The sequence below is a fragment of the Anguilla rostrata genome, chromosome 9 (genome assembly GCF_018555375.3).
Source record: "Anguilla rostrata isolate EN2019 chromosome 9, ASM1855537v3, whole genome shotgun sequence".
NCBI lineage: Eukaryota > Metazoa > Chordata > Actinopteri > Anguilliformes > Anguillidae > Anguilla > Anguilla rostrata.
The window spans coordinates 41,985,345-42,009,250 of NC_057941.1; the positions used below are offsets into that span (position 1 = coordinate 41,985,345).

Consider the following 23,906-nt stretch of genomic DNA (forward strand, 5'->3'; position numbering starts at 1 on the left):
CAGCCGTTAATGTGCACTGAGGCTGCTCATATTGAGAGCGCTACAATTTACTGCCTAGAATGTTCCATGACAACCCCGGCCAAGGTTTTCAAAGGCTGAGACTACTAAGTGGATTTCAACAAAGTATAAAGTCGCCCTGAATTAAAAACATCAAACTTCATGAATGTCACAATTTATAGCTATAATATAACTTATTTAAAAGTTTTTTGGGTTTTTTTGCTTTTCATTTCTGGTTTGCCCTTTTATATTAGTGCTGTTACACCTGTTTATTCAGTGATGGTTACTTCCCATTTGCTTGTATAATCCTATTTTCAAATAGTTATGCAACCATTTGTCTACAATATGTGGTGTGGTGCTACTGGGTCAGTAGCGGATTACTATAATTTCAAAAGGTGCCATGTTGAATGCAGTCTGATTCTTTTTAAATTGAGGTAACTGGTTCAAATTTGGGCTGATAATGTGTGAGTGACCCTTGATGTTTTTAACCCCTCCCTGTCTCCAGACTGAGTAAATGTGTGTCTCACCGTTGCCTTTTCTTGTATCTAATGCGCGTTAAATTATTCATCTCAGCCCCATCACTTCACCAGCCCCCCAACCCAAAGCCACAGCACTGCTCTGACTCCCGAGCTTGCGTGCAGTAGTATGATGAGCGCGCACTCTGATTGGCTGCTTCACTCCCCCCCCACAATGGCTTCTCCTGCCTCAGCTGTCATGACTAAGTAGGCCAGCTCTCTGAAGGCGCTCTTAATGCGATCTGGAGAAGTTTACTATGCTGGGTGGGAAGAAACCCGCCGCCAAGCACCTCCAATCCCTGAAGCTTACTAAGATTGCAAAATCAGTAGTCTGAATCTTAAAAAAAAAAAAAAAAAAAATCAATTTATGCATCAGCGATAATTATAAAATACAACCTGGACTTGGATGAGTATTCAGTCCTCCCACTGGAGTGGCTTCCCTTTGACTGGTATTCAGTTGTTGAAAATAAACATGAACCACCATTTATAGAAGGCCACGGCAATAATGCTTGCATTTGCTTTACATTGGGCAGTACATTTAAAATAAATAAGTACATTTATTTGCTTGGAATTCTGATTGTATAAAAATTTGAATGCTTGGTATAGGCTATGTGATGACATTCATGTCCCCAAATAGTCATAAACGTTCAGTCTGTAAGTCTTTATACGGGCATTTACAGTGTATCTAATGATTCAATCCTTTTTGTGGATAGAAATACAGTATGATTTAATTTGTGATATGGTTTGCATTTTACTGTTTATTCAATGATGACACAAAAGATAAAGGTCTCAACAAAAAATAATCATCTGATTGATGGTTGTAATAGAGAAATTGTTCTATCAGAGAGCTAGTTACTTTTAATTTATTGTTTGTTATTTCAGAGGTTTTAACCCAAAGAGAGTAAAAAGCTCAAACGAAAATGCTTGATACCAACCAATCGGAAAAGTTTACAGCAGGTCAAGAACAGCCATAGCCTCCTAGGAGGGGGTATCATACACAACATTGTGCATTAGAGTCATGTTTGGCAAAATATTTTTTGTTGGACCAAGAGTGTGAATGTAGTGTATATCTGGAAATTTAGCAAGTCGGTCTAAGTAAGCTAACTGCCATATTTTGTAGCTTAGCCTTGTTTCTCAGCTTTTGTGAATGGTAGAAGCACAATGGCTGCTTTTTGAAAGAAGATCCTGCGGTGGTTGACCTCTGTCTAGTGTGTGTTCTCACCAGTATGGCTTCTGCTGCCACCTAGCCTCCAGCTATGAGGCTGCCACCTATTCACAGACACAATGGTTGAATTCCAAACTGAATCCTCCTCTCTCCGACTCAGAGATCAGAGACGATTTGAATGTACCCCCACTCCCCTCCCTTCCCCTCCCCTGACAACCGCGCCCTCTGCAGGTGAGCCGCCGCCAAAGAGCGGGGCCCCTCTGGGGAAAGCGTGGCGGGTCGTGGATGGCAAGGACGGGCCTCGCGAGCGGAGAAACGAGAGACAAAGGGGGAGAGCTCGGCAGCTCGGCAGCTAAAATGGCAGCTGCTGCCGTGCTGTGGGGGAAGCGGAGCACGGCGACGGAGCGGTGGGAGGGGAAACGTCGATGCAGCCGCCGAGATGCGCCTAATGGGCGGCCGGCTCGGCGGCGGGAGGGAAACGCCAGTGGAGAGAGAGAGGGAGAGGCTACGCAGAAAGCCCAGGGTCTCAACCGAGGGCCTGTCTCGGCTCGACCGTTTCCTGATCCAGCAACCGCTAAAGGAAACCTGCATGCTTCATTATGACATCACGGAACGAACACCTACTAAAATGGAATATGCCACAATGCATCGCAATAAATGTATCAAGATACGAGCGACACCTCAGTATATGTGGGAAAATGTACAAATTACTGCCGTGTTCGGATATTGCAGTTTCTTACATAAATTGCTGGGTAGTGTGCCTCACTATATAACGAAAATTCCACAAATTTACAATATATTGCCGTGTATTCTATTTCTGTGAGGGCTGTCAGTGGAAGCTCTTCAGCCTTTGCATTCTGAAGAGCTGTGGTAAATGACTGAGCTCATTCAGCTTGCATACTGCTGCTCTTTGTGTCTGGTCTTGCTGCTCAGACCTGAACAGCACTGGGCATATGGACGGAGGCCATGTTCGGGCTGGGATGGCTCCCAGGGTCAGATTTTTTTTAAGGTGGGCTGGGAACTAGCATGGTGCCATATATTACAGTAGTTGGGCACTGCTGTAGTGCATTTATGTGCGTGGGTGTGTGTGGTGGGTGTGTGTGAGTGCAATTGGGTGGGTGGCCACAATTATTTGTGTACTCGTGTGTGTGGGTGTGTGTGCATATGGATTGTTCTGTGTGCTTGTGTGGGGTTGGTGTGCATATGTGTACGTATTGGATGTGCATGCAATACTCCATCTGTGTATGTTCATGCAATACTCTGTAGATAATGCAGACCTCACAATCATGTGATTTTAGCTCCTCCTCTTCTGCCCACAGCTTTGCTCAGTGCTGAAACAAGCAGGCTGTAATGGCCTTTAGTGTGTGTGTGTGTGTGTGTGCACATGTGTGTATGCTGGTGTACTGGTGTATGTGTGTATGCTGGTGTACCGTGCACTACTCTCAGTGTGAATATCTTTCCTCTCTTGTTATTCTTCCTTTACCACCCTTAGCTTTGCTTAGTACTGAATGTCAGCTACCGTGGTCTTTAGAGTGTTCTGTTTGTGTGTGTGTGTGTGTGTGTGCACGCATGCAACTGCGTGTGTGTGGACCACTGGGACAGTGCATCTTGGGGAAACAAACCATCCCAGACAGATATAGATGTACAGATACTGTCAGTTTTGCAGAGTTACACAAAATGGAAGCGGGTCCTCTCTCTGCTCATTTTATATTGATTTGGAAAGCTGTGGGATTTGACAGTTTCGATGTATGGACCAGCTATAGGGAGATATAACCAGCCAGAAACTCAAGATCTTACCCCGCTCAATAAAGACTGACCCCAGATATGGACGTTTATTGAAGGAGCACACTGGTCTGCATGGACGACAGAACCAAAGGGAATACAGAGTTGAAACAGAAGTGGACATCACCATAAAAAGATAGAGGGCAGGGATTAGTCAAATGACCTCTTTATCCATGTGATCTCCGAGTGACTGCGCAGTGGAATCATTTGTTTCTATTTATAAGCCGCAAATAGTTGTGTGTGTGTATGTGTGTGGGGGGGGTGGGATTTGCCCGATATTGCGGTTAATCCAGCTATGTGGCACGCAACACTGCTCCCGCTAATGCTAATGACAGTGTCTTAATTTGCTACAATTGCGAATTTGGGTCATTGAGAACGCTGAAGCGCGAGGCTTTCCCCGGCACAGCCCTGCTACAGCCGCGGCGGTGCAGCAATGCGCCACGGTGCAGCGAGCGAGCCAGGTTCCTGTAGAATTTTAATGCACCGACTGTGCCGCCAGAGTTCTTTATCTTTTGCAGGATGTGATAGGTGTCTGAGCAATGCAGTGGGGAGCCGCGTTAATAATGGGATGCTTATTATAGCCCTAGCAACAGAGCCGGGATTGGCGGCAGGCTCTGCCTGAGCCGGGCTCCTATTGGCCGAGGCAGACGGGGAGACCGCTCTAAGCGTAGAAATTCATTTCATGAAAAGAGTCACTCTTGGGAAGGGGAGGGGAGTGGAGTGGGGTGGTGGTGGTGGTGGTGGAGCTGCTGCTGCTGCCCAGGCTTGTCAGACCCTGCAGTTTTAACATTGGTTCGTGAGAGAACGCGCTGCCCTCCTTTATTAACAGACAAGCTCGAGTAGCCGTCAGTGCGCTGGTTTCATGCACGGCCCATTAGACGCCGGCTTTTAGGTGCGGCGGAGCGCGGGGCAGTCAGGTGACAGGAAAGCAGGTCCGGGCGGTTTGTCTGAGCGCGCGAGCCGGGAGAGTCGCGTTGGCTCTGGAGAGAAATTAACGCGGAGCGGGGTAAACGGGCCAATTAGAAGGACAGGCTGGTACAATGAGTGCCCACCAATCAATCCTTAACAAAGCAGGATGAAATGATGAAGGGCCGATTATTGTTCTCTTTATCAAATCCGGGCTAAAAGCCCAGTGTTAGCACTTACAGTGCGGATGCGCCTTGTGATGAAAGGCATAGGGAATGCCTTTGATCTCGCCATAATTGTACCAAGTGGAAGAAATTTTCAAGCACCTTGATGAGCTCTTAGGTTAAATTATTTATGATTTTTGAAGAGGTTAGTCCTGTTGTGGTATGTGGGTGTTTGAATGAGCCGTTCGCTATCTTTATTTAACAGTAACAGTCATCACTCTAAATCCAGGGACAATCTGTAAACATTTCTACAGACCTGAGCTGATTATTTGTTGTATATGTCCTGGAACTGGTAATCATGTAATCGTACATTACCAGGGAAACTCCAGCAAGCCAGTTAAAAAAATATATATGTATATCTAGTCTTGTTTTATGTAGGCATGCATTCAAGGGCATAACCTTGGTGTAAAGATGAGGGACGTGGCTTTCCTGTACAGTTAGTGCACTTAAAGCGTGAGTTAAATTGGCACTAAGGAACAGTGCTTCCTAAGGTAGCCTACCACCATAACATAGCTGCTTTTTGACAAATTGAATCAGATAAATTTTACACAGCACCACAGTACAGTTGGTGTGTGAGGTATATATATTATGTACAAGAGTCTAATTAGGTATTAGCTGACTTGCTCTTACCCAGCTAATGATTGCAAGCTTGTAATGCGCTCTGGATTTTCAATCAATCGTTTTTTTTTTTCATAAACAGCGTGGAATGAAGGCGCTCATTAATAAATGCTTTGCTTTCATTTTTAATCAAAGAGATGAAGTACGGAGTGGTGGTTCGTCGGCTTTCCACCTCACCAGACTGACGCTGTAAACTGTTAGCTCAAACTAAGCTGGACGCTGCAGTGTTGCTGGGAGAAAAAAAAAACTGAATGAATGGAGGCGGGAATGCTATTGTGAATGACACGTCGACCAATAAATGATTTCACTACGTGAGCAAGTACACTGTAACTACTAGTCTCTGATTTGTTTTTAAAAAGCCATGTGACTGTGAGTCACTCGTTCAGTGAGACCTGGAGTACAGGGTATTTTTCAATGAAGGGGACAGGACCGGCTACAGTCCCATAAAGGGAAGTTCTCTCAGGGATTCATCCATTATTGGAGGGGCCAAATGAGGCATTTCTCAGTATTGCGTGGGGGGCGGGGGTGTCTCCTGCCAAAGGTGCTTCATTACGCCTAAGCATGTAGCCATCCATAATTTTAGCATTTAGAATTTAAGGCCTCTGTTTTTTTTAATCTCATGAAGACTGCACTATGCTTCTTTCATTCGTCTGCACTCCAGCTAAGCTACCGTTTGCTGATTTTATTCTGGTATGTACGAATACAGCAGAAAGTGCCTTGGTTTGGGAGAGGATTCTCATAGCTAATGTCCTTTTATCATTCTGGCTGGGGTTCCCCTCCCTGTACTGCAGTAGTTCAGCTGCAGTCTAAATGTCTTCCAGATACCTTAAGTCTTATTTATGAGACAGGTGCACTATATACTACCGCCAAAACTGCCAATAAAAGTTCCTGCCAATTGTACAGTTGGCCTTGCAGCACTTGGAGTGCTTCAGGTGCTCCAATTTGCATCCCCAGTTTTTGCATTTATGGCATGCTGTCAATCGGTCCTGTTGCCTCCACCAGCCACCAGCAGAGCTGCACAGTTACTGCTTTAGAGGGCTGCTCTGCATGTGTGGAGAGAGCTACACCTGCAGAGTGAGACAAGGCGTACCCAGCGAGAGAGAGAGCGTGTACCCGACCAGTGAGACAGGGTGTACCCAGCCAGTGAGACAGGGTGTACCCAGCCAGTAAGACAGGGTGTACCCGACCAGTGAGACAGGGTGTACCCGGCCAGTGAGACAGGGTGTACCCCACCAGTGAGACAGGGTGTACCCAGCCAGTGAGACAGTGTGGACCCGGCCAGTGAGACAGGGTGTACCCGGCCAGTGAGACAGGGTGTACCCCGCCAGTGAGACAGGGTGTACCCGGCCAGTGAGACAGTGTGGACCCGGCCAGTGAGACAGGGTGTACCCCACCAGTGAGACAGAGTGTACCCGGCCAGCGAGACAGGGTGTACCCAGCCAGCGAGACAGGGTGTACCCAGCCAGTGAGACAGTGTGTACCCGGCCAGTGAGACAGGGTGTACCCGGCCAGTGAGACAGGGTGTACCCCGCCAGTGAGACAGGGTGTACCCGGCCAGTGAGACAGGGTGTACCCAACCAGTGAGACAGGGTGTACCCGGCCAGTGAGACAGGGTGTACCCCACCAGTGAGACAGGGTGTACCCGGCCAGCGAGACAGGGTGTACCCGGCCAGCGAGACAGGGTGTACCCGACCAGCGAGACAGGGTGTACCCGACCAGCGAGACAGGGTGTACCCCACCAGCGAGACAGGGTGTACCCGACCAGTGAGACAGTGTGGACCCGACCAGTGAGACAGGGTGTACCCGGCCAGCGAGACAGGGTGTACCCCACCAGTGAGACAGGGTGTACCCGGCCAGCGAGACAGGGTGTACCCGGCCAGCGAGACAGGGTGTACCCGACCAGCGAGACAGGGTGTACCCGACCAGCGAGACAGGGTGGACCCGACCAGTGAGACAGGGTGTACCCGACCAGTGAGACAGGGTGTACCCGACCAGTGAGACAGGGTGTACCCGGCCAGTGAGACAGGGTGTACCCGACCAGTGAGACAGGGTGTACCCGACCAGTGAGACAGGGTGTACCCGGCCAGTGAGACAGGGTGTACCCGGCCAGTGAGACAGGGTGTACCCCGCCAGTGAGACAGGGTGTACCCGGCCAGTGAGACAGTGTGGACCCGGCCAGTGAGACAGGGTGTACCCCACCAGTGAGACAGAGTGTACCCGGCCAGTGAGACAGGGTGTACCCAGCCAGCGAGACAGGGTGTACCCAGCCAGTGAGACAGTGTGGACCCGGCCAGTGAGACAGGGTGTACCCGGCCAGTGAGACAGGGTGTACCCCACCAGTGAGACAGGGTGTACCCGGCCAGTGAGACAGTGTGGACCCAACCAGTGAGACAGGGTGTACCCGGCCAGTGAGACAGGGTGTACCCGGCCAGTGAGACAGGGTGTACCCGACCAGTGAGACAGGGTGTACCCGGCCAGCGAGACAGGGTGTACCCGACCAGCGAGACAGGGTGTACCCGACCAGCGAGACAGGGTGGACCCGACCAGCGAGACAGGGTGTACCCGACCAGCGAGACAGGGTGTACCCGACCAGTGAGACAGGGTGTACCCGACCAGTGAGACAGGATGTACCCAGCCAGTGAGACAGGGTGTACCCGGCCAGTGAGACAGGCTGTACCCAGCCAGCAGGGAGCATGTACCCGGCCATCTGACACCCTTCATCTGACTCCTGCTCATGGTCCTTGCTGGCATGCTCAGGATTTGATTCTAGTGATTTAGCTGGACATTCCACCCCAGGAGGCCACCAATGAACTTTCAATTTGCATGTCAACCGAACTGACACTTAACATAAAACAGTCATTAAAAAGTCATTGTTTGGCAAAGGGGAAACGGTCACTGTTCACTGGAGAAAGACACCATACAAATCTGTTCTGTTGAACAAAGGAGGGGGTGCCTGAGAACCCACCTTCTGAATGTTAATGCAGCTTCTTAAACCTCTCTCAAGAAAACTGCTCTTTTGGGGGTGGGGGCTAGTAAAATTGGATCATTATTTTCCATTGGTGCCCACTTGCAAGGACATTCTGATGAAGTATCAGGGCTGCTTTAGTGAATGAGCTGGGTTTTGAGCATTTTAAGAGTGACTCTGGGAGACCCTTACTCTAAAGACTGGCTGGCGTCTGGACGTTATCCTGTGGCTATCCAGTACGAAGCCCTTACTGTATGAGTGTATCCTGTATAAACACATAATTTGCCCATAGCATTCAGAATGGCTATGCGGTTATGTGGCGTGAGAAGCTACTATCAATGGAAGCCTTGTGTTGCTTAGTCCCGCTCCTTGTGTTCTGTTCTGCGGTAAAGGATGTTGTAAAGATGTTTGTTAGATTCATTTGGAGAAATGTGACCTTGGACCTAATGAGTTTGTTTTTTTTTTACTTTATCACATTGCACCACCGTGTAATGGGCTACAGGGACTGGTTTGTTTGTGCAGTGAATAAACAGATCTTTATCACAAATAACTGTATTTTGCACGGTAGCCATTTCACAATATACGAGAGTGCACAGATCCTCCCAAGTTACAACAGACCTGTGCAGCTCTGTGCTTCTGTGGCAACAGATTGTCTCCATGGTTACCATTCGAGCATCTGTAGTCCATTGCAGAACACTGCTAGGAAGAATAAAATCAGATCTTGTTTATCACAGTCTGCTACAGAAGCATTTTTATAATCGATTCCTTTGAAAGTTGAAATTGTTCTGAGAAAATGACTCTTTTTTAAGTTTGCCCTCTTATTAATTGTCTACTTTGCTGACTCCCATTGCTTTATATCTTAAATCTATGCACAAAAACCTAAGCATTTTCACTCAATCTTATCTCTCATTCTTAGATTTCTAGTTGGATTGCAGTAGGTCAATCAGACACCTTGAGACAAAAGCAAATCTCTCCAAATCTGGCTTTAGATTTTTTTTCACCTTCATATCTCTCTTCCCCCCCCTCAATCTCTCTCTCTCTCCCTCTCTCTCTCTCTCTCTCTCTTTCTTTCTCTCTCTCTCTCTCTGTCCCCTTTCCATTGCTCTGGACTGTCCTTCTAAACACACAGCTCATTTCCTCCCTGTTTGTGTCCCAACACGTCTATTGTCCGATTAGCCTGTGCCATTTTTTCTTATTTAATACTGACATATTAATGCCTTCCTGATCCTGCATCCTGAGCTCATATCCTTTTTGAGGCTGAGGTCATTTTTGCCACCTGCCTATGCTGCTGACCTTGGACGACCTTGCATGGCACCATCAGTGTCCCTCAGAAGACTCAGAAGGGGAACCCAAGCGCCCAGGAGTGGAAACCCAAGGCAGCACAGGAACATTGGAGAGCAACAGTCATTTTCTGCTGCCGTTATATACACAACATATCATTTATTCATTTATTTATGTAGTCACGCTGAGCGTGTGCGTGGGTGTGTGTGTAGAATTATCAGGTTGAAGTATTTTTGTTTTTCTTGACAACCAAAGCAATGCTGTCAGGGCTCTCTCCACACACATATATACACATATTTATGCTATCGGGTGACTGAAGATAGCCAGCTCTCCTGAAAGGGAACATCTGCTCTCAATAATTTGTACCTACTTCTCTCCTCATTTTTCCTCCCTCACAGAAAAATTGCTTTGTTTTTTTTTCCATCATTACTTCCTAGCACCTTGACCAGTCCAGCCATCACTGTTTTCGCAGACAAAGCAACCCTGAATTTTCCTACTCTTGTTGCCGTGGTAACTGTAATTATCCGAGCTCGGTGCTCCCTCTATAGAATGAAGTGGTGGAATATGCACTGTACCACAAGCAGCCTGCTATCAAAATGCTGTTTACGTCAAAATTTTGTTTGTAATAACCGTCTAAAGGAACACAAAAACGTACGTGAAAACGTGCTGTGTGCCATTGCGAGCGGGTGGCCGCGATAACATCTACAGAAACCAAATGTGTAGCTGTCAGGGCTTGAGGCATTAGCATCGTCATTATCGCGCCGGGAGACGAGCTGCTGTGAACGTAAACACAGCCATCACTCCCCCCCCCCCCCCCCACCCCCCCTGCAATCACTGTAATGCCTATTCTCCCATGTTCTACTGGCATGGCAATCACAAACCTGGCCCTGCAACATCTGTAAAAAAAAACAAACAAAATAGCAAACAACTGGTAATTGCATACTTTAGGTTAGTGAAAATTACTCTTCCATCTGGGCCAGTGTTCTCTCCCATCATGGCAGTATCTAAGCAAACCTCTGTTCTCACGGTATAGTGCAGGAGATGGTCTGAAGACGCCAGCATCATAGTTTTCTTCGTTTCTTTGTTTGAGGGTTCATCTCCTGGCACATCAGGAAAACATTGGACTTATTCACTAACTTGGGTGTTCAAGGTGAGGCTGAAGGTTGCGCCCATTCTTTTAAAAACAACAAAATGTCCGTCATGCTTATTATTGTACATTTCTTACTCAGCTTCAGTTGTGAGTCACATCATGCAACCTGTTTTGGCCAGTACATATGATAGAAATGAGTGGAATTAATGCTGTATATGCATTACTGCATCCATTTTGTCCCTTTAGACTACTTGAAGGAGGGCCAGCTTCTTTGCTATCAGATGAACCCCAGCATATATAGCAATAATATTTGTGCAGTAGGCTGAATGTTCACCTACCTGGCAGAACCAGAAAATGTGTCCTACCCATGACCAAAGCTACAAGATGAATCCAGGACTGCCTCATATAATGCACATCATGTTGTGCCAGTGTGTGCTGTTGAGGCTAGTTTAAAGCAGCTCCAGTTCTCCATTTCATAAGATGTGTATATATATATATATATAAGATGTATTTTTTAATTCCTATGCCTTTGTTTGAGCCCATCTGGATCAGAAGGCTTTGGTCAGAACATAAGGCATCTTAATTTAGTGGAGTTTTACATTAACTTTGTACAAAATATCTAGTATGACTAAACTGCCCAGGTCATTTAGATGACAATAAAACATTTCTCTCTTTTCCAGTAAAGAATCTTTAGTTTAATTTACTCACGACAACCATTTTGTGCAGGTGCAGTTTCAACTCTTACCTCGCCGGTGTTGCTGTTGAACCACATATATCCATAAATCCAAAATCCATAAACGTTGCAGTCTTGCATCTTAAGCTAAAACGTCCTTTTACGTTTGCCTCCTCCACATACTGTGCACCTTTCCCCTGCCTGTCAAATAAACCAGACTGCTCATTCCATTTACATGAGAAACATGGACGTAGCTATGGACAGACCAACTGCCAGTCACACAAACTTAAACTTGCTGGAAAGAAACCTTGCCTAGGGCCCCTACGCAAACAGTCTACCTGCATCCGGCCGAAGGCTATGTCCTCTATGGGCATGATTTTAGGAGTGAGAACGGCCAGCCTTTGGGACTTCAGTCGGGCTGCACGTTACCATTGCTACTGGCGGACTTTTGACATGCTTTTACGCTATTATAAAATACTGTTGTAGGGTAATGAATAAATGTGCTACAGAGTGCTGTACACGGCCTCAGTCAAAATGACAGCAATGCCTAGAGAGCAGAGACTGCTGTGTAAACTGTTTGAATTACAGCAGCAATTCTTCCTAATTTCCGATTTGTCTGTAGATCAGTTTAATCCTGCATTACTGAAGCTGTATGGAGGAGATTCTGTGCAATAGCAACAAGCGTCTCTTTAGTTTAAAAGGAATGAAGCCAAAAAATGGGAACAAATTCAGTTATCCTCGCTGAGAATGTTAAATTCTATAATGCAAGTCCCTGGCAAACAAAACATATCTACATACACTGTCCAACTATTATTTTGTCTTACGAACATGATTTGAATAACATTAAAATCCATAACAGATATCAGACCAAGGAAACACAACTCAGAACAACAGGGAAATGGTGGATAGAGGAGCTTTGCCATATTTGAATTCATTTTTTATTATCATTATTATTATTATTTTTGCTCTTGTGCAACCGCTACATGACTCACATTTAAGATATTCAGGAGACAGCTAAAAAGTTTTAAATAAAAAAGTATAATAAATAATGGTCCGTGTGAGAATTCCTTACAGAAACACTGATTCTGGAGAGAAAAAAAAACACTGTTCAACCTTAAATATCTCACTGCATAACTTGACAGGAAAAAAAGCACAAACAGAAGTCATTCTAAGAACAACATATTGTTTTACAATGTAATAATTATAATTTCACCATGACAAAACACCAGACAGTATGATTAAGCTAACACTGGTGTTTTTTGTCTTTTTTCCTCCTCTTTTGTTTAACAAATCAAATACAAGAATTGCATGTCACTATAGCAACGTCCATAACAGATCAATTTATTGTTAACAATCACTGTTTTGGTATAGCGTACTTTAGCAAATGAAAAAACAAAAAATAAATTGAAACAATCCAACAAAAAAAGTAATAAATAGAAAATAATCAGATTGAAGTCTAGTTATTTCTTGTTCATATGAATACATAACACCTACATTATAAGTTAATAAAGTCAAGCTACTGTATATAAATACATCACCAGCATGCACAGTATTGTATTTCCGAGAATATTTGAGCAGTAATCGTCTTACACTGAAGAAACAGTATAATAGGCAAGTGCATTTCTTTAAATAAAAAAACAAACACAAAACGAAAGTAAACCACAAACCTCGAAGCTGCTTTAAGATCGTCCTCCATTTTAACACTGCCAGTGCTCTGCCCTCAACTGTACCTTGTCCTCTCACTGAGTCTGTGGTTCCAGTATATTCTGTCTTCCTGTGCTATTACAGGTTCGGAGTCTGGCCTCGAAGAACAGAAAAAATATTTAGACCAAATTCAGGGAATAAAATCATTTTGTTTTTTTTCCCTGAAACATTCTATTTGGCAAATCCCCTTTTAACCCTTGCATTTTGTGTATTGTGGTTAACTTAAATGTGTTTCGTTTGTGTTAATCTTGACTTGGTTTAAGTAAATGCAATACTGCATCTGCATAATATAATTATATTTATGCCTGATGCCATATATTTGCCATTGCAACTGATATCATATGCATTGCATAACATTTAAAATTCTATAATAATAATAGTAATAATAATAATAATAATAATAATAATTTTGGAGCCAGAAATGTTTTTTTTTAAATATTTTGACTAAAATTAGTGTGGGGGAAAAAGTGATCATCACTGTACCTTAACCTTCAAGCTTTCAGGTCCTATGTCTGAGATTGATACATCCTCTAACCATCAAAACACATTTATAGTGTTTTTTTTTTTTCCACAGCTAAGCCATTACCGGGCGTACTTTCAATTGCAAAAGCACTCCTAAAACACCTAAAATGGGACTCTTTCCTCGTGCGTACTGGAACCACTGCAAATAGTTTTGTTTTTTGAGGCGATGACATTCAAGTTTTTGCTCAAGCTTTGTATCCCCTCCCGACCGTCTCTAATACTTTTCCCTCACCCCTAAAGTTAAAATAAGCAGCTCCACTTTGTTTGCACTACAGGAACAGTCCATGTGCCAGTGTGAGGCTGCCGTTCCAAACCAACAGCCACTCCTGACTGACTGAATCTTTCCTCTAAGTGGTGTTTTGGCAAATGTCGAAGAGGCAATCAAGGAGAGGAGGGTTTTCTTTTTCTTTTTCTTTTTCTTTTTTTTTTTTTAACTATACTTATTTAACTAATATTTAACCTCCCCCTCTAACCGCTCTTTTTTATTTGATTTTTTTTTCTTTAAATTCGTGGAAAAATAAAGAACTGCTGCTGCGGTAGTGTCATCGGCAAAAGCGACTGCCAAAGTCCACCGGCCCTTTTTATTTTAATTTTTTTTATTAATGTGTACGTGTCGTGTGTAGCGCGCGGGGGTTCATTCTTAATTGTTGCCCTCCCCTCCCTCGTCGTCTTGCTGGTCGCTTGTCCACAGTGTCAAGTTGTCTCGGAGCAGCTGCATGATGAGCGTGGAGTCTTTGTAGGAGTCCTCGTTGAGGGTGTCCAGCTCGGCGATGGCGTCGTCGAAGGCGGTCTTGGCCAGGTGGCAGGCCTGCTCGGGCGCGTTCTGGATCTCGTAGTAGAAGACGGAGTAGTTGAGCGCCAGGCCCAGGCGGATGGGGTGGGTGGGCTGCATGTGCTCCTTGCTGATCTCGTGGGCCTCGCTGTAGGCCTTCTCGGAGGACTCCACCACCGCGGCCCTCTTCTCGCCCGTGGCCACCTCGGCCAGGTAGCGGTAGTAGTCGCCCTTCATCTTCAGGTAGAAGACCTTGCTCTCGTGCTGCGTCTCGCTGCAGTTCTTGATCAGGAAGTTGTCCAGCAGGTTGAGCACGTCCTGGCAGACGGCCTCCAGCTCCTTCTCGATCTTCTCGCGGTAGGCCCGCACCATCTCGATCTTCTTCTCGTTGCCGTCGGCCGAGGTCTTCTGCTCGATGCTGGAGATGACCCGCCAGGAGGAGCGCCGAGCCCCCACCACATTCTTATAGGCCACCGACAGCAGGTTCCTCTCCTCATTGGACAAGGCCTCGTTCAGCTCCGTTACCTGGGGAGGGGCAAACAGGAGAGGCAGATTTAGTGAAAAAGAAAACCTTTTCCAAAAATTGATTTCCCTCTTTAAATAAGATGAAATGCTGAAAAACTTTCATTGGCCCAAGATTAATGCTACTTGTGCCAGAATCAGAACTGCATTATATCTGTCAATAATCTAGACTGCAATCTAACCCATAACCCCACTCCCCTGAAACATATTTGTTTGGGCCAATAAATGTACTCAGGGGAACATAACATTTTCCTTCCCAGAATCAATCATTGTTGCCAACTGCTAACTTGTTATTTTTTCAATTAATTAGCTGCAATCTAGCAGCTAGGACTAAGAAATTGCTAGATTTTATTTTTATCTTTGCCAAGTAAAAAGGGACTGCTGTTTTATTATATGAGAGTGCCCCAAACTGAAGGACACATATAAAGTCTCCCTTTTATTCTCCATATAAACATCCCTCATTCTGCCTCATCCACCGAACTTGATTTTGGATCATGTGGTGAATTTCTGCTGTGAAAAGCCAGCAGCTCCGGAATCATAAAACTTTAATTAAAATCTTGAAGAACTGAGACAGATTTAACGCCGCGGAGAGCGACAGCCGATAAAAGAAAAGCTTTGTAGGTGTCTGGCAGGAGCAGGGGGAAGGCTAGCTACTGCTAAGACCTGCTATGAATCTGTCATCACTGGGCCATGTGCTGCGTGGATTTTTGGCTGGCTGAACTGGCCCGACCTCCCCTGCCCGAATGACATCATCTTCGCCCTTTTAGAGCGGCACTCTCGGATCGCTCCCGCCAGAGTCTAAAGCCCGCCGGCCCAACGCCGCGCTCGAGAGTTCGCGCTCAGCTCCGCCCCGACGCCATCGCATCGTCAGCCTGCGCCGACGGGCTACGCACGGGAAGACATTTTGCTCGTTTCGTTGACCCCCGGCACGGGAAATTATTCGCCCCTCGCGCACGGTGCCTTCCAAACCTCCTCAGCCCGTGGACTACGGCGGCTAACGTTCAGCTCTATCGACCCAGTAACCGCCCACAAAATTACAATATTCATAAAAAAGAAGGCAGAAAAGAACACGACTGCGCCGACCGATATTGCTGCACACCTTGGAAGTTCCACACGAGAGTAATCGTCTGGTTTACAATAATTATGTCCACACGCAGGCTGAAGAAGCCTGCTGTCAGCCGGCCAAACTCAAAAAGCACGCCATTACCTGAGGAAATCCATCATTCGTTCTGCACAGAAAGTACTGTTCCGTGCAACGAGAACTGGATCCGAAGGGAGGGGTTTGGTTTACTGTTGGCACTGAAGGAGCTCCACTGGCACAGTGATCACATGAGCGGGACTGAGGCATCTGCCTTCCCGGACAAAATGTACACGCGTAATTTGACAAGGGCCTTTGCTGGTTCGTGCCTCGGGTCTTAAGTAACCCACCTCCCCTATCCAGCCCCCATGCTAGTGTCCAAATCACTCCGGCGTGTCTGCATCTCTGATTGCATTTTGATGAAGATCACAAGTGGGACAGTTCTAATTTGGCCACCAACCCTTTAAGGTGTAAGATCACAAATATGTGTTCACAAGGTTCTTAACTGTACATTCTAATGCCGATGTAATGCTGGGGGCGACATAGCTCAGGAGGTTTGTCTGGCAGTCGGAGGGTTGCCGGTTTGATCTCCCGTCCTGGGCATGTCGAAGTGTCCCTGAGCAAGACACCCAACCCCTAATTGCTCCCAACGAGCTGATTGGTACCTTGCATGGCAGCCTTTCACCGTTGGTGTGTGAGTGTGTGTGTGTGAATGGGTGAATGAGAGGCATCAATTGTAAAGCGCTTTAGATAAAAGCGCTATATAAATGCAGTCCATTTACCATTTGATGTAACAATCACTACTGATGATTGAAAGCAATATATAGTTCTAGAACACTGATTTGGAATTTTGAAAAAAACATTCCAGAAAACCTACTCTTCAAAGGGTTAATCTCCACTCCTTTAATCCACCTTCTTAATTCCTGTTTTCTCCTTCGTATCTCCGAACACAAGCACACAGTCATGAGAGTAACATAAAGTACCTTCTCAATGTAAAATATTCAGAACAGTAGTAATTCAGGTTTTTATAACAGCAAAACAAAGAAAATGCTGAGCTCCTTCTTTGCTTTCCCCCACTTTACTCTGCTCATATCAATACAAGATCAGAAAATGGACGCCCTACTCACAATGGTGTCTGCTGGGATGGTAACCCTGCCCACCTACAGTACATTGCTGCTGCTACCAGCCCCAAGACCAAAGAGGGGACGTGCTTTAATGCAGCATTAATCTTTGTGTACAACAGAATTAACATGACCTCATTTTTTATGTGCTGCGACCTCAGTTATTTTACCTGTCCTACCTTCCACTATTAAAATCACTAATTAAAAAAGTCTCATGCATTATGCAACTTTTACAAAAAAACATTGCTGACACTAAAAACGTGGGTTATTGGAAAAAACAGGAGAAAACACTTTAAGAACAAAGTGAACCACCCTAAACCCATAGCACAAAAACAGCAGGAATATTTAAATTAATTCTGCGCCCACTGCGCTCAATTCACTTTTTCCAATTACGCAATTAATTATATTAACCTATTTCATTTCAAAATGAGACTTTTTATTCCACCACTACTACCTCCCACCCACCCAATCCAGCACCTTCCGGCAAAATGCCTAGTTCCGACCGGGGTGGGCAAGAACCGATTCTTCGTGTACAATCCCCTGTTTCCATGGAAACAAAGCAATCTGCTCACTGAGTGCACCAGTCTATCTTCACAGCTGTCACAAAGATGGCCCTTCCTGCAGCCCGCCAGAAGGAAAGAGTGTCATCAAAGGCACGGATGGCTGGGAGAAGAACTGCCCTCTCGAAATGCTCCAGAGCGGCGGCAGTGTGAGACCGTCCCCGCCGTGGCAGGTCACAGCACCATGACCTCCTCCCCAGCGCAAAGTGACCCGCCCGCCTAGAGCCGCCATGTTCAGACCAATCATGTGCCACATCTGGAGGGGGAAGCTGATAAACATCTAATACTGAGTGACTCCATAATAATAATAATCATCATCATCATTGTAATTTTATTTCATTATAGCTTAGACATACCATTCATACTCTTGAATTTCATACAGAACCATTTCAACTCATTTTATAAATGTGAATTGCATCACACTGCACCATAAACTAGGCAGCAGTTGAAAACGGTACCTGAGCTGAAGACCAGCTTCTGGAAATGATTAAATCACAAAGGATCTAATAACTAGAACCCCATCTGCTCACGCGTTCATGCGCACAAACGCACACGTGCACACACACCTACCTAATCTTCTTGTCAGTGTTCCTGTGGAATCTAAGGGCTTTATTTTTAGAAAACTCCACATGTATGGAAACACAGTTCTGTGGAACTACCAAAAGCTTTTTGGCATCACATCACATGTTTTTCCAGGGACATCTGATTTGAATCCAATGCTAAACAGGTAAAGGCTACACCATGAAATTGGGAGGGATAGGGAGAGGTCATTTACTGCATCTTTAACTGAATATGGGAGTATTATGAAGGTCAAAAAGACTATCTTTAAGCACTATTGGGAAGGCGGGTGGTTTGACAGAAGCATTAGGCATCACTGGAGAAAACCACTGCTGAAAATTAATCAATTGCTCAGGCTCTTAAGGCATCCCATAATGCACTCTTACCTCCCAACAAAACCAATGCTAAAGGCCCTGGATAGAGCAGAGATATTTCTGATCAGTGCAAAGGATGCTCAGTGACCTAACCGGGCATTCAGGGTCAGGCTCTGATCTAACCGCGCTCTAGAACTACGGGGGCCAAGCACCTGCAAGTGCCAAAAGGAAGAGAAGAGAGAGAGACGTAGGCTTACACTGAAAAAAAGAGGGGAGGATTCAGGGGCTGGAAGACAGAGGCCCACCCGACCCCCCCACCCCCTCCCTTAAGCAGATGTGACAGCCCCGCCCCCCTCCGTGACATGCAGCCATGCACAAAGACAATGAGTGACACCTGATGACATCACAGACCTTGAGTACGGATAGCACGGAAAGACAGGGTTGGCGGTGGGGGGTGGACCAGCTTCAAGTAGCTCTTTGTCGTTATATAACACTAAATGACTGCAGTTTCTCACTGAATCTCACGTTTTTTTTTTCACCACCTTCGTTGCTGATTTAGGCTTCTAAAAATAAAACGCATGAAAGGTTTATGAATCAAAGAGCTGGAGAAAAATTAACTGCTGCGCCGGTGTTTCTTATCGCAAAGCCCACGCAGGTTATTTCAGAAAATCTAGGGGGAGGGGCTATTCCATGAGTATGAGCAGAGCACATTTAACTTGTACTGTACAGGAGCAAAAGGTCACATAGTACAGTCTTTCTTTAATAGAAGAATACTCATTACACGGCTCAGAATGTAATGCCAAATGTGTGCGAGCAAGCCGTACATTCCATACTGTGGATACATTATGATCGTGCTCGTGTGAAAAATCATGGCACAGTTGCTAAATGCATAATGACTGTTTCATTTAAAGCAACAGCAAACTCAGATTTAATAAGAACCATGACACCGAATGACTGAATTAGTCAACAGTACGCTGGTTCATTTAAAATTAGGGCGTGTCCTAATTAGGTGAGAAACTGTTCAACACGACAAAAGAATTTAAGAGGAGTGCAAAAAAAAAAGTATCAAAATGCTAATATTTAAAAATGAAAACTACTTGGTAGAGTTTTATGAAATTTTTGGCATTCAAATTTTGTTGAAGTATTGCTGTTCCTTTTTTTATTTAAAAAATGATTTAATTAACTCTTGTGGTGGAACAGCAGAAAAAAGCTTGTAATTTTCAAAATGAATGTAAGCGTATTTTTATATTCAATTCAATTTAATTTGTTCATTTGTATAGTGCTTTTTTACAGAGACACTGTCACTGAGGAAACAGAAAGTAAAGTTGAAAAGCATTAGACCTACCTATAATGCCTTTTAGTCAGTCTATCATTATGAATAGACTGCTTAGTATAAATTAATACAAAGTGTGGAAAGAAAAGTAAATGTGACTTCGTCTTTTCTTCCACCCCTTGTGGTTGGAAGGTGATACTGCAAGTAAGCTGGCAGCTGGCAGTGGCTTCAGACCAATATTATTCCACGGGTGTGTCCTTTTCGGTCCTTAGCTTGATACCATCATTGTCCTAATCATACAAGATGGCTCCTTTCTGTCTGTATTTTTGAATGACAAATAATCAATTTCTGGCACACCATTAAACACTTTACATAAGAGAGTCATGTTCTGTAACTGTATGTAAAACTCTCAGTTTGATTTACCCTGTAAAGTACCATGTGCCACACATACTGCTTTCTCTTAATCATGTTCATCATTGCCTGAAAAACACAATTAAACCTCAACATGTAAATGGGCCTTCACTGAAAAAGGCTTGGAAGGTGCACATTTGCAGGCCTAAGATAAACGCACTTGTTACAACACCTCAACCACAGTGTAAGACCCCTCATAAAAACAGTCCTTCAGTTCCCTTAAGCACGTTTCTTCACTCCAGAAACAAGCGACTCAGACACAAGGTGCCCTTAGTGCTATGGGTACCTTTCCAAAAAACAAATTCCATCAGCACTGCATTTTCATACAGCAAATGTGGGAGGTTTGTCTAGACCAGAACTAGACCTCCCCATACCAGCTGCACGTACTGAAGCCTGATACAGATTTCCAGTAGAGAGTGTCATTCGAGGTCCCTAAGAACAATCAAGTAAAATGGTCCAATCCCTCTTCAGTAATATTAATTGACTGTAGTAATACAGTGCTGGTAGCAGCAGGAGCAGCAGTAAAATTGCTGTAATAGCAACACCAGGTATAGTAGTGGTGGTGGTTCATAGCAGGCAATGATTTTTAAAAAATCACACCTCGCAACATTCCCAAAAAAAATAGTATTTTCAAGGTGTCATACTGATTATTCATTTATTTATGTACTCATTCATTCTTCAGCTGCCACAGGGCGGTTATGATAGCTGCAGCAGAAAGGGATTCCCCCCCCCGCCCCAGCAACTGGGTGAGGCCACAGACACACCCCAGTACTGCATTCAGTGCCCGTAGGCTCTGACAGAGCACAAATTCGACATGTACTGTATCCCATAGACAGACACCACCTCACTGCCGCTTCCAGGAGCCCCAACTTCAAAATGGAGGTATAGCCCATAGCCAGGGACAGGCCGAAGCTAGCACACACCTAGATCATAAAATGAAAAGACGTGTAAAAGAATTCAGTCACTTGGCCTCTTATACATACATGCTCGTATGCAAATAATCTGTCACTCCATCAAGCCTCCCAACGTCCAAAAAAGGGCATGTGGTAACGGCAATGCAATTCCAAAACGTTGGTTCTGATACTGATCGCAGCCCACCGGCAGCCCCTTGGCTCCCTGCGCCCTGATTGGTGGAAGACACCCACCCTTTGTGCGGCACAAAAGGCTCGCATGCCGACAGTGTCCGATGACAATGCACTTTTTCGCTGTGGGGATGCACTGCTCAATCCGGGGCGTGCATAACGTAAATCTCAACCGGGTACTGAATTCCCCAGATGCCTGCAGTAGTAATGCTGAGACATTCGTGGAAATTGACACCAAAAAATTGACTCAGGTCTGATGTCACAGCTTTCACCCTCACAGGGGTAGAGCAGAACCTCCGGAGCAGTCCTCTTTTAGAAGCTGGGTTTTTGCTGTACGATTTGCTTTCTAATTCAGTTGTAAGGCCACATAGAGAGACCCAAAATCAGGCTGAAGGTTGGTGGTAGGATGAGGTATGAATGTCATTTCCTTAATCCCTTATCTATACAAGCCTTGACTACATATTGGGTCAAGGTTAAAGGCCAGAACTGTGATTTGTTCCTATGATTACCGGAAGCAACTGGCAAATGTGCTTGATCATCTCTTATATGCTTTGGTCTATCCTAATTATGTCACACATTCTTCCTAATGACATGGGAAAAAAACTGCAAATGAATCTTACTGCTCTGGTTACCCCAGCATTCCCCTTTAAAACACCGTCGTTTGAAGGATCATACATGGGCGTGGGCTACAACTACACCGACCAGAGGTCTATACGAGCTGGCTAAGAACGGAATGGTGCAACACGGCCACTGCGCCTTGGCACACGCTGCGACACGCCTTGTGTGATACCAGAGATCTTCCAATGGGGAAGACCTGTCCAAGATATAGGTACAAATGCATTAAACCTCAGCGGGTAATGAGATAAACCGAATCATTACCACGTTCTCGTCTGAATACTGGCTTTGCTGCACTATGACAACTACGGAACATTCTGGAAGGATTTCTGCCGCCACCCACGTTTGTTTAGTGTAAGGTTCAGATAGGCTATACGTGTATATTATTTTATTTTTCTATCGGGATTATTTGTTTAATACTATTTATTGTATAAAATCTCGACTACAAACCATTTTCCCCTAAAGCTGCACATAACTGTCGTTTTCTTGATTTCCCCTCTAAAAAATCAAATCGTTTACAACAGTGCGGAATGTATTCAAATGTATTCTAAACCAATATTCATCACACCGCTAAACACGATGCAAAAAGAAAATTCTGTCACAATGGAACATCTCGCCAAGCTATAAGCTCCATTCAAACCCACCAATTTCGTTCTCGATTCCCATTGCCTTGCGTGTCCTCTCATCACGTATAGCTATAGCTGTATTACATGAACACCACATTTTCTCTTAAGCCAACAGCGAAACATCAATAGACTATTAGGCAGACTTTCGTAGCAAGGTCCCAGTAACATGAAATAGGATACTTCATTAATATTTTCGCGTTATACGCCTATTTTCAGTCCTAGTTGATTAAAGACAGCAGAAGGCACCGCCCCAAGATCAAACAGTCCGCATTCGGGCACTTTTCCCATTTGCCTTTTCTTTCAGATGGCAATCAATCGCTTTCTCGCTAAATATTATATGGGAATATTAGAAAATGCAATCGATATGATGGATTATTTATTTATTCCACTAATTAACAGCATACTGACATTTTCAATTACGATGTCTACCTGTCAACGATTCAAGGTTTTCTTGCGGTGTTTGGGCCTCGATAGTGTAGATAGAGATAATCTTATATGAAAAACTGACATACGTGTAACTTAACGGCCCGACAGCAGCAATGCACCATTTATAATTTTTTTCAATTGTCATAATGCCTTCAATTTTGAAAATCCAGCTGAGCAATATGGAATATTCGTTACGACTATGAATAAGGTGGTGACAATACAATAACGGTGCAGTATACATATTTCCATATTAGGAAACACGGGAAAGGGACAGACAGAAATCTATGTTATCGAAATACAGAAATATAATTCTGTGGAAAGGAGAAACTTACCGATTTCATGGCAGCTGCCATATCGTCATATCTTTCAGCCTGCTCAGCCAATCTGGCTTTCTGCACCAATTGCTCGCGATCTACCATTTTTGAGTGTCGTTGGTGAATACGTTATTCTAAGTTTTTAGAGGAAATGCGAAAATGTCACTTGCAATGCAGTGAAATGCAATGCGATCCTCTTGCTGCAGCTGCTCCCTGCTGTCTGCGCGTGCCGACGGGACACCCCCTCCCCCCCTTACACTTTCTCTAGATTGCGTCATCACTCTAAAAAGGCGTGCCTCTTGGTCGTGATGTAACAATCCTTATTTGGGAGTTCGGACTGTCAACGTGACAGTGTTATAGCGAATCAGAGATAGCCTTTCACATCGGAAGCTTGTGTGTAAGCGTAAGCAAAATGGGAAATGTAGTTTATTATGTGCAGTACCTTTTTTGTTTTCTGGAAGAAGTGCCCCACCCAGGAAACAGCTATTACCACATTATAACACTGGTCATCAGTAATATTTACCAACATATTGATATAGAAATTTTACTTGAAAAAACTTTTTTTACTTGAGTCAACCACATGCCACTGACCAAATGTTAACATCCTTTTTCCTGATGCTATTTTCCTAAACAACTAGCAAAAGAGGATGCTTATTTTCATCCATAAAATAAATACATGAAGATGGACTGCCTGGAAAAGCCCAAAATGTTCATTCTCACCATTATGCGATGACTTATGTAAAACACTTTGAACATCAATAGAAGCTGATAATACATTCATTCTTACGTATT

General features: G+C 44.6%; 1 protein-coding gene across 1 annotated transcript; it reads right to left on the reverse strand.

Annotated features, from left to right (window-relative positions):
• Positions 1–12,140: 12,140 nt before the first annotated feature.
• On the reverse strand, positions 12,141–23,359 carry ywhag1 (3-monooxygenase/tryptophan 5-monooxygenase activation protein, gamma polypeptide 1). The gene is made up of 2 exons (XM_064352204.1): positions 23,133–23,359; positions 12,141–14,739 (listed from the first exon to the last, which is right to left on the reverse strand). The coding sequence occupies exons 1-2, from the start codon at positions 23,217–23,219 to the stop codon at positions 14,083–14,085; spliced, it is 744 nt and encodes a 247-aa protein (XP_064208274.1). The 5' UTR covers positions 23,220–23,359; the 3' UTR covers positions 12,141–14,082.
• Between the last annotated feature and the right edge of the window lie 547 nt (positions 23,360–23,906).